General features: G+C 40.7%; 1 protein-coding gene across 1 annotated transcript in view; it reads left to right on the top strand.

Annotated features, from left to right (window-relative positions):
* Window positions 1-16,048, top strand: part of LOC111619844 (A disintegrin and metalloproteinase with thrombospondin motifs 7-like) — a 78,636-nt gene that overhangs the window by 8,676 nt on the left and 53,912 nt on the right. The window contains exons 3-10 of the mRNA XM_023361671.1: window positions 4,656-4,800; window positions 5,458-5,654; window positions 8,439-8,528; window positions 8,597-8,724; window positions 12,634-12,783; window positions 12,956-13,102; window positions 13,163-13,307; window positions 13,414-13,506. Coding sequence (XP_023217439.1) covers window positions 4,656-4,800; window positions 5,458-5,654; window positions 8,439-8,528; window positions 8,597-8,724; window positions 12,634-12,783; window positions 12,956-13,102; window positions 13,163-13,307; window positions 13,414-13,506 — 1,095 coding nt within the window. The remainder of the gene's footprint in view (window positions 1-4,655; window positions 4,801-5,457; window positions 5,655-8,438; window positions 8,529-8,596; window positions 8,725-12,633; window positions 12,784-12,955; window positions 13,103-13,162; window positions 13,308-13,413; window positions 13,507-16,048) is intronic.

Genomic DNA, 16,048 nt, shown 5'->3' with positions numbered 1-16,048 from the left:
GCCCCCTTTTCCGATCGTTCCATTGGTCGAATGCCTTAAAAATAACAGGAAACATTTCAAAGACTGTTTATTCTTTTAAAAATTAAATGCTTTTCTACTAAAATTATTAAGAATTAATAATGATTTGAATTAAAGAGTTAAGTTACGTTATTAATTTGCTCTTCTTCATCCTTTCTCCCTTCTTTTTTAGTATTTTTTCCTTACATTTACCTTTAAACACGTTTGCGTGGAGACTCTTTGCAGGAGTAGTGACCCCGATATAACGATTCCCAAACTTCATAATGTGTAAAAGAATTAAGTACAGAAAGTATTTGTTTTTTATGTTTTTCGTAAGAGAAATTACCATCGGTTCTTAAAGGATTAACACTTAACCTACGAGGTGTGATAAGTCTGCACAATTAGCCAGTTCTGGGCTACGTCGAGAAGAAGGATAAATAAGTAAATCTTAAATTAAACGGGATTACACTTACGTGGAGAGTAAAAACTTTAATATAGAAAATAACCGTAGCTAGAAATTAAGGTCGCATTTTGAAGGTAGCCTTAATTTTTAGCTGGAAACCGGCGTAAGAAGTAGCTACACAGTTTATAATATTTGTTTCGAATATAATAGAAAAATTCTTATTTTATTTAAAGTAATAAACAAGAGTCCGAATTACTTCCTTCTGGCGTGCAAATTATACGTTATTTACGAGTTAAAACATAATTCGATAGCGTAGAATGGTCCTTTTTCAATAAAATGACCGTAAAAGCAAGACTCGTTCGACAACGAGAAGACACGTGTCGTCTGTGGATCATGTGGTGGAATCCGTAGTAGACGAATACCCGGGAGCACGAAAACGTTACGTTTATTCGCTGTACAGTACATAGGCCTTCTCCAAAACATAATCAAACTACTGTTCTTATATTCTAAATTTAATTTTATCACTTAGACGTGGGGATATAACATTTTTCTAGACTTGTCTCCGAGGGATGGAAATCTGTGAGGGGATGGGTACGCCCAGGGGTGGCCCCACCGCTTGGCGTACCCGTCCTATAGTTAAAAGCATTAGTCGATTGTCTACCTACTCCGATTCGAAAGTGAAATTAAATAATGTCTAAGGTCGAGTTGGAGAATCCGTTTCTTAAATTACACGGACGGTTGAGTTATTAATGCTGCCACCAATGTTTAATTACGGAATTACGACATCCATTGTTTGCGACACTACCGCCTGGTTTCCTGGTAACGTATAACGCGCGGTTAAAGCGGTCACGCACCAAAAATTGAATACACAATTCGCCTTATCTGGGATGGGGGTAAGACGAGCGTCGTGTTTTCGTGTAGAATTTCCTGTTGACGCGTAACGCTCTTACCAGTTGAGCAATTCTCTACCCACCGTTCTACACCAATCGAGTAATTAGTCTCTATGCTAATTACTGTCATTGTCTCTCCGGCCGAGCAATTTTATACGGAAAAGAACAGCGGGAGTTTTGCGGGAGTGCGACTCGGTATTCGTCGTCTCACGCGCCATCGATTGGCCAAAATTCTGGCCAAATCTTTATTTCTTAACTGTTTACATTCGAATGTAGGTAATTAGAGGCGTGTGGTTCCTTTTATCGTAGAAAGCGTCACTAACGTCGACTCTCTAACTGTTTTTTTTTTTAAGCATTTTATTGAAATTTCCAACTGTACCGGTTTTCTGTAGGTTATAAGCGATCGCGAGGTGGAAGGAAAGGATCTCCCTTTCGCCCGGTGATCGCTTATTCCGTGCACGCGAGTTCTTTGTTGGTAACAATGCGTTACTAACAGAAAGATCACGTTCTTCTCCTCGTTAAGACGATGGCGAATGCAGAAATTCCAATCGAATTCCTTTCCTCGCATCCGTATTCTAATACTTAAAAAATATATTTTATTGTTACGTAGTTTTTTCTTAGTTACTGTCGTTCGAATGGAAATTGTCGCATTGGTGTAATCGCCTAGATGCTGGGAAAGGATAAAGGACTCGGCGTTTTAAATAAATAAGGAATGTTTTTTCAAAATATTTCGGGTGGATTCTGGCAAAAATGTATTTTCTTAAATATTTTTCGTATTTCTTCCGTGCCGAACGAACATCATTCGATATTCTCTTCGTTATTAAGTTACATTATGTAATTTCCCGTTTCTAAAAGGTGATTTAGTTTCATCGGCATCGACCAATGACGAGACGTGAAAATCCGAAAGGTGCCCTTACGGTGCGCCAATCGATTTTAAATAACTCGGTGAATGGAGATAACTTTTCTTACGCCGTGGTAATTTCCGTATTAGTCAACGTATAAGACGCACCCCATTTCCAGTCAGTAGGAAATAACTGCGCCTTATACGGGGATGGATTTTGTAGCGTGTGTCGATGAGACGAGGGCGAAACACCTTTTACTCTTCGTTACCTCGTCACTCTACGTAAATGATTCAATAATTAATACCGATTAGAGCGTAGAACGGACACATACACGCGTTCGCAATGTAAAAAATAAAGAATTTATCTTAATTTAATGCGCGTTTAACAGTTCCAATTCCTCTTCCCCCTCAAACTTCGCTAGACAGCGGAGAAAAAAGATTTCCAAAATCGATTTACCAGTAGCGGTAAAAGTAGGTTTTAATATTTGATAGGTAGAATTAAAGCGGGGTATAGCGAGAGTAAACACGGGAATTATAGTTTAGGAATTTCAGAACGGACAGGCCGATTATCCAATCGTATTTTTATGTTTTTGCCGTCTTAAATAAACCATCTTTACGCCCGTAATTGCGGAATAACACTAATAAATCGGAGAGGAAAAAAAATTACCGAGCGGAAATAAAGGTTAGCGCGGACGGCATTTGGCAGGAAAAGTTGGTATTTAAGGCCAGCTCGTGCCACGTCGGGTCGCATTTCTTAATTCTTATCGACAGACTTTGTTTTTCCTGGCGAAAAATAAGAATCGAATGACACGACTCGCCTTTTTAATTCCGAGAGATTAATTTCTTCCAACTAAGACCTTATAACCTCAAGTTCACGTGGCAGACTCACGTTCGGTTTTATATTCTCCCCCGGCATTTTTTTCTTTCTCGGACCATCTTTAAAAACGTCGGCTTACACTCCACGTCGCAGCGCCACATTTCGTAAATAATCCAAAACAATTAATTAATAATTTCGTTTTTTTTTAGTAGAAACCATTGTAAAAACGCGCAAATTACCCAGCCGTTCGGTAAGTGGTAACGTTATATCGAAGTGCTCGGCTCGTTAATTCGGTTAATTATCTCGCCGTTGGCGTTCGGCTTCCAGACCGACCAAGTTTTGCACGTGTCTTTGTTGGCTTCGGGGGAAATTTCAATTTACACGGCCGTTTTCCGATTAAAATTGATTTCGTGAGAATAAACGAAATTCGGCGGATTGAAGTTAAAACTAGGAGACATTTTTCCGCATTCCCTCCTCCGCACCAGTCGTACGTCCTAGCAAACGAAGAAATTTACTTTAGAAAAGGGGACCTTACGGGTTGCTACGGCAACGTCTTCCTCCCTCTCGTCGGGATTTACAACTTCTTTATTTTGTACGGACCGAGTTGTGGGCACTCCGTGTAAGTCTTACCGTCTCTGCATACGCGTGTCTGGTGGTTCTCGACCTCTACGAGTTGATAGCGCGCGCGCAACTTTTGATGGCACCCGACGAAACGGTGCCGAAATAATGCTCTTGCGCGGATCTTCGACGTGATACGCGACGTTGAAGATCCCGAGTTCTCTTTATATAAAAATATCCAATTTAAACTTAAAATGGGGACCGAAATTAGCACTCTTGTGAAATTTTGTCACCGAGTTCCGACGAAGGAACGCCGCAGTGGGCCTACGTAACTGTAAACAAACGATACAATTTCGTGTAACAACGCAACAGTAACGGGAATAAATTTAGCCACGTGAAATTTCGGTTCGTCCGAAGTAAGACGGCTGCCATTTCGTCATTTGTCTTCTCTTGGCGGGCTCTGTAATTTAAAATACAGGGTAATTTAAACCCTTAACGTTCCAATTATCTTCCTCTTTAAATTTCGACTCCGGTTATCGATTTACGTAGCGAACGGGAAGGAGGACACGATTTCTTCGTGCGGTTAACAAAGCTAATCACCGGATTCGGATCGGATAGACAATAATAATAATAATAATAAAATAGGAGAAGAATAGAGAATAACAAAACTATTAAAATAATATACATTAATTTACGTCGAGCTATTGTTTTCCCGTACTCGTAACTTGAATACTGGGAGATTTCAAAAGGAAATTGTTTCCGTTTGAAGTCTCCCTGTATTCGAATTAAATAAAACACATTTTTCGATTACTGTCCGTCGAGTTTTGTTACGCTAATCCGGGAAAAAGTTAATAGTAATAGTGACGATCGTACGACGAAGGAAGACCGTATTTTTGTATCACTATCGATAATTAACGGCACGTTTTACCACTCTCCGACACGAGACTCGAACGAAGGCAGGTAAACGTCACGTAACGAAAGAAAAGGAAACTAACGTTAGTACCCTTTTCTTCCGTTCTAGCTTAACGTAATGGTTTTCTCGATGTATTTGTATTACGAAAGAGGGAATATTCCGCACGCGCCACGCAATCGCTTAAACGTTAGGCTACGTTTAAGCGATAATACGTGGACGGACGATGTTTATTGCAGATGGGGGTCATTAGGACGGAAGGAGAAGAGTTGTTGATCCAACCCATGCCGGGAGGGAGCGAGAAGAGCGGGCGACGTCCTCATCTCTTGTACAAGAGGTCGACGACGGAAGTGCACGGAAGGGAAGCCAAATGCGGAAACAGAGGTAAGCGGCCGATGGTCCATTCGGACGGGTTTACCCGGTTCAAGGCTGGTTTCCGCCACGCCGGAATATATACCGAAAACGGAGAACACAACCGGAAGTTCGAAGTTTTCCTTTTTTCGTCACGCTTCGGCCAACAGAAAAACGTCACGGTTACCACGTAGTAGTGACGTTTTACGTCTGGCCGTATCGAAGAGAGCGAAAAGAAGCGAGAATTAGAGTTCATTTTACAAGAAGTCTGGAAGTATTCTTTCTTTTTATAATAAAATGAATATAATATGAAATAATATGAAGACGTCGGTCTTAATCGCTGGCGCGCTATCCTCCGGGCAAAATAGACAATTTCCCGGGGCCCCCATCAAGAAGATCCCAACCATTCCTATATATATTTCGGGGAAATATTTTTAAAATTTTTTCATAAGAAAATATTCCCCCGAAGAAAAATGTCTACAGTCGGCACGGTACGCGGGGCCCCCTAATTAAAATTTGCTTGGGTGCTACCACCGGTCTTAATCGTGGTACGGTGGAAATGGAAGTAAATAGAATCTCTTTATTTTTCCGTTTGCGTTTTCTGCCAAGGCGGAAAGCAGCCTTTACAAAGGAGTTAGGAGGGGGTCGAACCGACGGACGAAACGATTAACCGGGAGTTTTTGCGGACAGACGACGTGGCCAGAGCCCTGAAGTATCGAGCCGAATGGGAGAAGAAGAAGAAGAGGAAGAAAAAAGGAAGATCGAGAAGCAAGCGATCGGTGAGCGTGGAGAGGAACGTGGAGACGTTGGTGGTGGCCGATAAGGCCATGGTCGACTATTACTCCGACGAGGACATCGAGACCTACATCCTGACCGTCATGAACGTGGTAAGTGAACGGCGCCTAATTAATTAAAATTACACTCCAACTAAAATCATTTTCATTTAACAACTTTGCCGTAGGATAAAGCCTGACTAAAATATAAAATGTTCCCATTCAATTTTTTGGGGATGTCATTTGTAGGGGCGTAGGCAGAATATGCTGGAGGAATCGAAGGCAGTTTTCAATTTATGCAAATTTAACCATTAATTTGTTTATAAAGTTTCGGTATGGAATTACATATACGTATTTGTTATTTTACGCCGTCATTTTATAACTTGTGCGTGACCGATTTATAAAAAACCCAGATAAAAGAAATTCGATAGGCGTCGACTGGTAAAGGAATGCGTGGTACAAATATAAAATGCGAAAGAATCCTGCGGTGGCCGGGAGGTTCGAGACCAGGGTAATCGCTATTTGAACTACAAATCGACCTTTGGATATTTAAATACGCGAAAAGTATGAGTAACTCCAACACTCGAATCGTACTTTCGGGTGGATTAAGCCACATCCGGAAAACTTCGTTAACTTTATGTTTATAATTCTAGGCGGAAGCGTAGAAACCCTAAAGAATACCACCCATTCTTATATACTCTATAGCATCTTACGTTTTGTACAGAGTCTTAACATAGCTTAGGGTTCTATAGGATCTTATAGCCTAGGGCCTAAGATAAATGGCGATTCACCGCAATGCGAATAAAACAGCAGTTATAAATCGGGCACTCGATTTTAAATTGATAATATAGAGAATTCGTGCAGCGGAACGATGCGGGGTTAAGAGTCTTTTAAACTGTTCTTTTGCGTAGAAACTCGTCCGAGTTTTCTTTTTGTTTAATAAGAAATCGTTTAGAGCAAGAAAAATATCACGGAAAATATAAACACCATCGAATGTTTACGACGATACATTAAAGTTAATCGTCGGACGTCCCATCGCGCGCCCGTCACGTGGTGGCATTAATTCTTTCCTCTATTTTTTTTCGTCGATTCGATAAGTAAAATATAAGCCACATCCGGTCAGACGTCGAATGTAAGAAAGAGTCGACGGCAGCAATTTTATCTCCTTTGGCCGACACTTTGGCATTTTACCGGGTGACGCCCGGCAAAACCACCGTAATTTGTTTCTAAATACCAGGGGGAAGCGTTGGAAAACAATACTTATCGTTTGGCCCGCTTCTCTTTAATTATAACATTCGACCAATACTTTGCATTTAATCGCGCGCCATTAGGAGGGAGCTTCCGGTCTTTTCTTAGGTCCGGATGCCTTTTGGCGCACGTAGCCAGAGCCCGACCCGTTTTAACGCCGGAAAATTCAAATTTGCCACGTTACTATCGCCGTACGTAAACGTCCGCGCGCCCATACTTCCGGAATGCGTCTCCGGATAATCGGGAAAACTTTTGGCAGACTTTTATTTTCGTCACTTGGTCCCGGGCGCCGCGGAAAGGGTAGGAACTAAGCTTAAAGATACAAAGTTAAATACTTAGGTGTAGTTACAAGACTCGGTAATGGGATCCGTAAATGATAAGAAGATGGAAAACAAAAAGTATATATATTGGTACATTTACATTATTTTCAATTGTAAGGATGTTATAAAAGTAGTTAACTTTACAACCATTATATTCGTCAATTTTTAGTGTTTGTGCTCCGACGCGTCAGGTAAAACCGCGGGGGAAGCGGAACATACGGAAGTTTCTTTCTCCTGTTCTCTCTTTTTCGAGGTCGGGCATAGGCAAAGGTTGGCGCCGAAGGAGTCGTGCGCCCGGTCACGATTCTCGCCCGGCCAATACGTATTTTATTCACGCCGCGCATACTTCTGCCGTTCCCCGGAGGAGGGACTGCGGCGCCGGTGGCTCGGCACCTACGGTAAACGCAATTGCGGCCATTTCCGCCCTTTGACCCGGACTTTCGGTAGAAGGAATCGGAAGGAGGAATCTTCCTTCTTTTCCACCGGAAGCCGCCCGTCCCCGTTTCCGGGACGGCGACGTAGTGGGGGAGGCGTTTACGGTCGCGTGAGAGAAGAGGAGCGACGGCGTCCTCGGCCTCGAGCTCGGACGGTAAACAGACACCCGATACCGGAAGGAAGAAGAGGTCGACCCACGGTAGCGGGGTCGAAGCCGCCACCGGAAACGGGATCCCACGGCCGTCTCCTCGCGCCCGATTAATCTCCGTCCCCGGGAGAAGACATTTTAATACCGATTTTATTTAGTAGATAAATATAGGACACGTTTGCGTCTCGGCGCGTGGGAAATGCGCCCCCTCTCTTTCTTTGTTACCGTAACGTTTACACCGGGCAGACCAGTCGGGGCTTTAACTCGCGCGTTTGTGTTTGCGCGGCTCCTTTTTCTCTCCCCTCTTCTTCCTTCCCCGCCCGTCTTTGCGCTTTTCTTCTTGTCTGTGGCTGTCGTTCGCGGAATCCGACCGGGAACGTCCGCCGGACGGGTCGGACCCGGACGAAGCTCTTCTCCTTAATTCTTAGTCCGGATTAATTAACCTCTTAATTACTTGGGGCGTTTTTTGCGCCTTCTTCCGTCTCGCCGCTTTGTCTTAACCGGATGGTCCGCGCTTTAATTTAACGCGCAGATAACGGTAAATCGATAACCCCGACGAAAATTTACTCCTATCTATTGGCAATTATTAAACTTAAGTTCATTTTCTACCGGAAGAGGGGTGGACCTTACGCTGGACCGCGGTGGCGTATTTAGGTTTTCGGTTCCGTCGCCGGAGTAATTCCCACTTTATTTTTAAGTGGCGTTACGCCCGCGCGGATGTCTCTATATTTGAAGTTCCGTCCGCAGGTGTCTTCTCTGTATCACGACGCTAGTATCGGGAATGCCATCAACGTCATCCTGGTCCGTCTTATCCTGCTGGAGAGCGAAGAACAGGAGGTAATTCTCCGCTTCTTTTCCGCTTCCCATACGTTTCTTAGTGGTTCTTACTCTATTGTCGGATGCAGAAGGAAGATCTGTACATCAGCCATCACGCCGACGACACGCTGAAGAGTTTCTGCAAGTGGCAGAAGTATGTCAACCCCCGAGACGAAAACCACCCTCATCACCACGACGTGGCCGTATTACTCACGAGGTACGGATGCGGTAAGCGATATTTTATTTCTTGGAAATCCTTTTTTTTCCTCCTCTTTCCCTTTTTTCCTCCGACACAATGGCGCCGGTCTACTCTTTTGTTTTTTATGTAAAATACTTTTCTCGGTTCTTAATTAAATTCGTTAAAACCAGTTTAATTTAAAAAACAAAAAGAAGAGCCCGGTGACGTCGGGGAGGAAAATAATTAGAGAAGAGCGCGGCCAGACGTCCACCGACCGCGCTATTAAGTTACGTAAGAAAAACGAAAATAACGAATCGGAAATCTCTTTTGTCTTCATTTGGCCGCGCAATTTGTGATTTTTTCGTCTTGTCTGATGTAGGAAAGGCGAATAGAAACCTAATTCGATGGCAATATCCCTAGAGAGGGTATTTACCTGCGTACTCTGGTAGTAAAATAATATAGCCTAATTGTTTTATATTATTACTCAAAAAATTGCGTCTGATAAGTAAAACCGGCTTAAGACGCAAACATTTCGTCGTCTTGCCCCGGTGTGTGTAAGATCGAGACTCGTAGACTATATTTAATTGTATGATAAGTAAATGAAATGAAGGGCGGTGTAGTTTAAAATACTCAACGATTTTAAACTACAAAATGTAGAATATTCGACAAAGATATGTTCTACTTCCGATTAAGTCGGTTTACATTTTCAATTCGAGAGTAACAAAACATAGTTTATTTTTCTGTGACTTTAAAATATTTAATGTAGAAAGGTAGCAGTTTCCCCTTAGAATTTCTAGAGAAACTACTGAAATTTCACCAGAAAATTACGATGAAACTAAGATGTGTTACAGGATAAAAAGAAACTATAGAGTTTCTTTACCAAGAGACTGGTAGAATCCGTCAAATTCCCAGAAAATCCAGATTAAAAAAAATAAGGCGCTGGAAACGATGAGGTGTCAGATAACACGGGAGACTTTCTCTACCCGAATTGGTCTAAGGGTATCGACAATGTCAAAGTCGCGTGTTCTAAATCGTTTATTTTACGTTAGGCAGATTCTATGATTTACGTGTCCATGTGTTAAGGAATTCGTTAACCTAATCATTTTAGAAAGACGGGATAGGAGCCGTTCTCTTCACTTCGTCAGCTGTTATAATAATGTAACTTATATACATTCTGTTATTAACGAATGGAATTCACCAACGATCGAATTTTCCACCATTTATTACGCTTGTGGTGACTGTGGCGTACTCGCATCTATTGTTATAGGCTATTTCCGTAAAGGGACCAAAATGGCCAAGATGTATAAGATTGGGGCGAAATTTAAATTCCCAACGGTGTAAAGATCAATATATAATTTATCCGTATATTAAACGAGTATATCCATTAATTAATCGATATACGCATTGGTGATGCCTTCTAGTGTCTATTAATAACTTTGTGGCGCATCCTTACTTCATTCTAATGTCTTTGCCGTATCTTCGAGTGTCTTTGGACTCCGTCCGCTAATTCTTTGTAATGCAATGGTAGCGTATGTAGTGTTTTCTAATATATTTCCCAAGTCTTCTAGAGTCTTCTACGTGCGTTCTAAACGCGAGGAATACGAAGATTTCGTATTTTAATCCGATTTGGTACCGAATTAATTTTTCAAATTGTAATTATACCTTACGGAGGAATTAAAACGGGATAATTTGGATAGATCTTAGTAGTATTTTTCTATGGTCTATCCAAAATTCGGTAGGTCGAAAATGACGACAGTCGGCGTGACGTAACTTCTGTTGTCACTTTGACATTCCGGGTAATATACGCCTCGACTCAGCGGAAATTCCTTACAATCTCCTACAGAATGTGGTTAACTCCCGGACGATAAGTAGGAACGGGAGGAGGATGGAGAGAGGTCGAAGTGGCGATTAACTGTGGAACTCGATCCGGAAGTAATAAATGCACTTTCCCGGAAGGAGTGCAACGGACCAAGGCGATTTTTCCTAGAAAGCTAATCCGCCGGGGCCAAATTTAAAAAAATAGCCAATTTCGTAGAATTTTTGATCGCCGTTCGTTGTTCGCCAGTCAATTCGAATTCAGTTTCGGTATAGACTTAAATTTTATTAGAATTATTATTATTCTTTATTTTTTTAAAGGAAAAGTACGTAATGTTATGGTACACGTTAGGCAATGCGCGTGTCTATAGAAAATCCAGTTCAGTGGAGAAGAAAGACAAAGAAGACCCAGCAAGGAGTTGCTTAACTTTTCCGGCGACATTCAAAACTGCGTGTGTGACGCCATCTGTTACGATTTGTTATTATTTAAAAATTTTTATATTTTTAATAATTATAAAAAAGCTTAATTTTGAGGGTAGGGATGGGTTTTAAAAGTTGTAAATGCTAATATCGAGTAAAATCGTCATTAAGTTCGATCCTTCTGGAGATACACGCGACCTGTTTTATCTTTTCACTATGTTGACCTTTAATCACCAAAATTTAATAGCACTAATCCCTCTAATAAACAAACCTCCCTGCAAAATTTCCGAAATTTTCGAGGGAGTTATTAAGCTTCAAACTGGGTGGACAAAATCGTGCCCCCCACAAGCTAACATCCATACATACAGGGAAAAAACCTCGAATTTTTTTGCATTTCTCGACGTTTCAAAGTGTCCCGAGTCCAAAAATGTAAAAATCTGGGATTGTCATTTTTTGCCGGATTGCCACACTTTTCCTCCTATTTATAACAGCCGGGAAAGTAATACGAATGATTAATAGTAATTTCCAAATCGAGAGTAATCCGGTGTGAAGTTTATTCCTGATATTTGTTGCCTTCTCTTCATTGACTTTATCAATCGTCTCGTTTGAAAAATGGCGAAAACTTTGTCGACTTCAACTGTTTAGTGCAGTCAGAGGCGGATCTACATAGGGACTAATAGGGCTGGGCCCCCAAATGTCAAGGACCGACAAAAATTCAGTTGTTATCATAAATTTTTAATACCTTTTCATTAGCAATGAGCACTTATCGTATAGTAAAAAATAGTTAATATGTTAGGTTTAGGTTTGGTAAAAATGGTAAAAATGGGGGTCCCATTGGACTTCAATAGGTCCTAGGCCCCGAAAAACCTCGATCCGCTCCCGAGTGCAGTGTTTCCCATATAAGTTATATACTGTATACACATATTTGTTTTAAGATGAATTTTGCCATCTTGTTTCTCGACATCCCTATCACCCCTCGCCTTTCGGCTCTCCTCTACTTCTCCGGAGGGGGCAGTAGCGCCCACTTTGGAATCACCAGTCTATTTCTGATTTGTGCTGAAAATTAATTTGGTTCGAAAGACATTTCTGCGCTGCTTCTATTTTTTATAATATACTTTCCCATTTAGATCTTAATTTTATAATTAATCCTTTATTAGGAGTTATCGGTTTACACTTATAAGAATATCTTGGTGAATAAATTCGATAGATAAAAGTATTTCGTTTTACGGAGATAGCGTTTCCGCCATCAGAAAACATTAAGTAAAAGTTATATGCAACGATAGATAGAACTCATTGATAAATTGTGGAAGCTTTTAACGAATAATATCACATACTGCTATCTATATATATATCGCTAAGTAGGCTACCTTTTTCGAAGTACCATTATATGGTACTTGGCTGATTGCACCCGCCGTGGACGAGTAGATCGAAGGCACAGTGGGTCCAACCGTGCATCCCATTCACTTGTCCATAGTTAGGATCTCGATAATGTGCCACGGTGTAGCCACGAAAGATCCGAATTTGAATCGCTGGATGGTCGGATCTAACGTCATCGAATTACTCGTTGGATAATAATCGCGAATAACAAACGAATATACAGTTTATTGTAAATGTATTTCTTACATATTTATGGCTACATATTTCATAATTTTTCGTTTCTTTGTAAGTAAAAATCTTTTTTTTAACGCTGGACGTTTCTTCGACTGCGAACAGATATAACATTTGTACCAGAGTGAACGAACCTTGCAGCACCCTAGGACTGGCCGAGGTAGCGGGAATGTGTCAACCTCACCGAAGTTGCAACGTGAACGAAGACACGGGTCTGGCTTTGGCTTATACGATAGCCCACGAATTGGGACACAAGTAAGTCTTTTCGATCCGTCTCTCGAAAAATTCTTCGCAGATCCTCGCGTGGAACCAACCGAAAATAATGTGTTATAACGGTATCGAAAGTCGACGGAGACCGGAGGTTGGATGTTTTTGCCGTTAAAACCTGGAAAACTGCCGAATAAAAAAGATATTTGCCCAATTTCAGTTTCGGAATGAGCCACGACGGACCTCACAACGGGTGCCAGGCGCCTTTGGGAGAACGTCAACACGTCATGTCGCCTCATCTCAATTCTGACGCCAGTCCGTTTGTCTGGTCGAACTGCAGTCGAAGCGAGATCACCAAATTCCTAGAGTAAGTATAATTATTTTATTGAGTCCGAATTAACGTCGTATTACTATGACGTAATTGCAGCCGCGACTGGGGCAGCTGCCTGGACGACGAACCGTCCGATCACGAGTTCACCTTTCCCGAATTACCCCCGGGTGCCATGTACAACAGCGACCATCAGTGCCGATTGCAGTACGGTCCGGAAGCCGAATACTGCGAAGGCATCGAGGTACTCTCCTACTAATTATAATTAACTGCCTTTCGGTAATTGCTCTTAAGTGGCCTCGTTAATAACTTGCCAATCCGTTAAATTCCACCACCAATTTACTCGGTAGGACGTCTGTCAGACCCTGTGGTGTCGTCAGGATAACAAGTGCGTCACTCGACTGGAACCGGCGGCCGAAGGCACCCTCTGCGACAAAAATAAGGTAAACAGTTTCTTAATTATTATAATTAACTTTTAATATCGATTACGAAATACGGCAAGCGTTAATTCCTGCTGCCCGTGGATTTCGTTTCCTCGCTCCGTAATCAAACAATTGCAGCTGCCACACCATTTCATGCAAATGTTTTGCTTCGATTTCTGTTCATTTTACAAATTTCTTTCCTGTTTGTGGTGTTAAAACCATTGTACACGTTTTATGATTGTCATTTTTATCTACTTTTAAAGTCACGTTACCTTTGGTGTTACTCACTTTATATTACTAATTTTACGGTATTTAGAAAGTATAATTTGTAGTACAAAGTAAAATTGATCAATTATATACCAGGATTGTTCCCGAATTTACTAAATTTCAAACAATGAAGGAAGATGGAAAATTTTCCAACTCCACCTCGTTATAACGCGCTCTTAATTGGTATTATTATTTTTATAATTTCAATTATTTCCGTTAAAAGCCCGTTGGGACGTTTAATTAACGAACGGGATTGTGGTAGTGCGCATCTCTAGTACACCGAAAATGAGTCATACGGTACGGTCGCGTTAATCCGAACTAATTGAGACCAGTGGTAGTTCGGATTAAGGGATTATGATGGTAAGAATATGACGCTTACGCTTCCAGGCCAGTTTTTATCGTTGTAAAATACTTTACCGCAGCAAATAAGAGATTAGATTTGTTGTTAAGTCAAAGAGGGTGGTAGAAAGAATGAACAACAATGCTCGCAACACCCGATTTATTTTACTTTACACGCGTACAGTTGACAAATCCATTATTTCAGTTAGGAAAATGGCAGAAGGTTCGGTTATAAAGATTACGCAGTACTGTATAATTATTATAAGATTATGACGTAACAATAATGTGAGCAATCTTCACTGTTTATGCAAAATACCGTACAGGATGAATCTTTGGCGCAGTAAAAAACCTTAAATACTACCATACGCGAACAACCCGATAATTTAAGTATTATTAAAGGAGAGATGCGGTGCTAAATGAAGAGAGTCGAGGAAAGGAAAGATTAGGTGGAGAGAGCGAGAGAGTGGAAATGGCAGTTTTTGTCTTCCAATCTATTTAATTGAATTTATCATCTACTTCACTCAAACCGTCTCTTTATCCTTTATTGACTTATCCCGTGTTTTGCTGGACGATTAAAGCTCGATGGACACGATCGAAGCGTTAGGTAGAAAGGAAATTTAAACATTCGATCGTTTTTTTAAGTATAGTTTATTCCTCATTTACGAAAATCGTCGTAAGGCCAGAGCTTTCTGTTACATATAGCCTACTTATATAAAGGGGCCTGGGGACTTTACGGTAGGGCCTCGAATAACCAAAATCTCTACTAGAATTAATGCTAAATCAGAATTTTGAGGACGAATTCGTGAAAATATTTAAAGTTCTAACATCGGAGATAACAAATCTGACATCGCTCGCAAATGTTTATCAATTCGCAACTTCATTAATTAATCCGTAATAAAAGTCTTTTAAGTTTTACTGTTTTGTCGGTCTTTTTTTCGTTTATAACAAAATTTTAACGATTGCAAGTCTTGCCAATTAGTATTTTTGTTTCCTTCTTCGACTTTGACTTTCCGCTTCTTTAGTTCTTTTGCATTTAGATGTTTAAAGGAGATACATCGGAACAAAGAAGAGCGATTATTCTTTCTTTACAATGAATCTTGGTTTCTTGAAGTATCTCGAGAATAAAGGTTTTTCCAGAAAAATCTAAGAAATCTAAGTGCTCTCTACCAATTCGGTTGTATAAAACATGCCACTTTAAGCAACTAAGCTGCGTAACTTACACAAATATACAAACTACATATGAAAACTAGGGCAAATAAGTGTGTAGCATATAAACCTTATACAGAATTGGCTTTGATTACTTTGAATTTTATCACGAATTTAAGAAGTATTATTTACATTTTACATAAGATGTAATAATAAATGAAAAGGTACAGTACAGTACATCGAATAGGCAATTAATTGGTTCCGTTAATTATCAATCTAAAATAAAGAGGTTAGTCTATTGGATCCGTTTGTCAACCCTCTTAATATTAGCCTACATTTATTGATTTTAATAAAATTATAAATATGTGTCTGGAGTAAGATACACTAAACCCTGGAGTTGGGCACGCTTATATTCTGGACACTCTTCTAAGCAGCGGCGGCCTTATCCATTGCGAGGCTCTGGGCGGCAGATCTTTGCGAGGCCCTTGTCCTTTGTGCAAAGTATGTGAATTGAAATAGTAGGCACTTATTAATATTAATATATACTGTACTATAAATTATATTTATTTTATTGTTATAACTAATAGCCAAGGATAAAATAAAAAGTTTTAAATATCAACTTTTTTCTACTTGGTTGTTGCGCGAGGCTTCTCCAAGAGCGAGGCCCCGGGCGATTGCCCTGCTCGCCACCCCCTAAGGCCGCCACTGCTTCTAAGTTAGACTTTTAATTGAAACAGGCAGACGTTTATACGTTTCCCTCTTCTCTCTATCTAGGACGTCCCCGTAAAGGGGTTCCATAATTTTTCTGGAA

The sequence above is a fragment of the Centruroides sculpturatus genome, unplaced genomic scaffold (assembly GCF_000671375.1).
Source record: "Centruroides sculpturatus isolate CEXI.00-Female unplaced genomic scaffold, Cexi_2.0 scaffold138, whole genome shotgun sequence".
Classification (NCBI taxonomy): Eukaryota; Metazoa; Arthropoda; class Arachnida; order Scorpiones; family Buthidae; genus Centruroides; species Centruroides sculpturatus.
The sequence above is the reverse complement of the archived record's forward strand: the minus strand, read 5'-3'. Positions and strand labels throughout refer to the sequence as shown.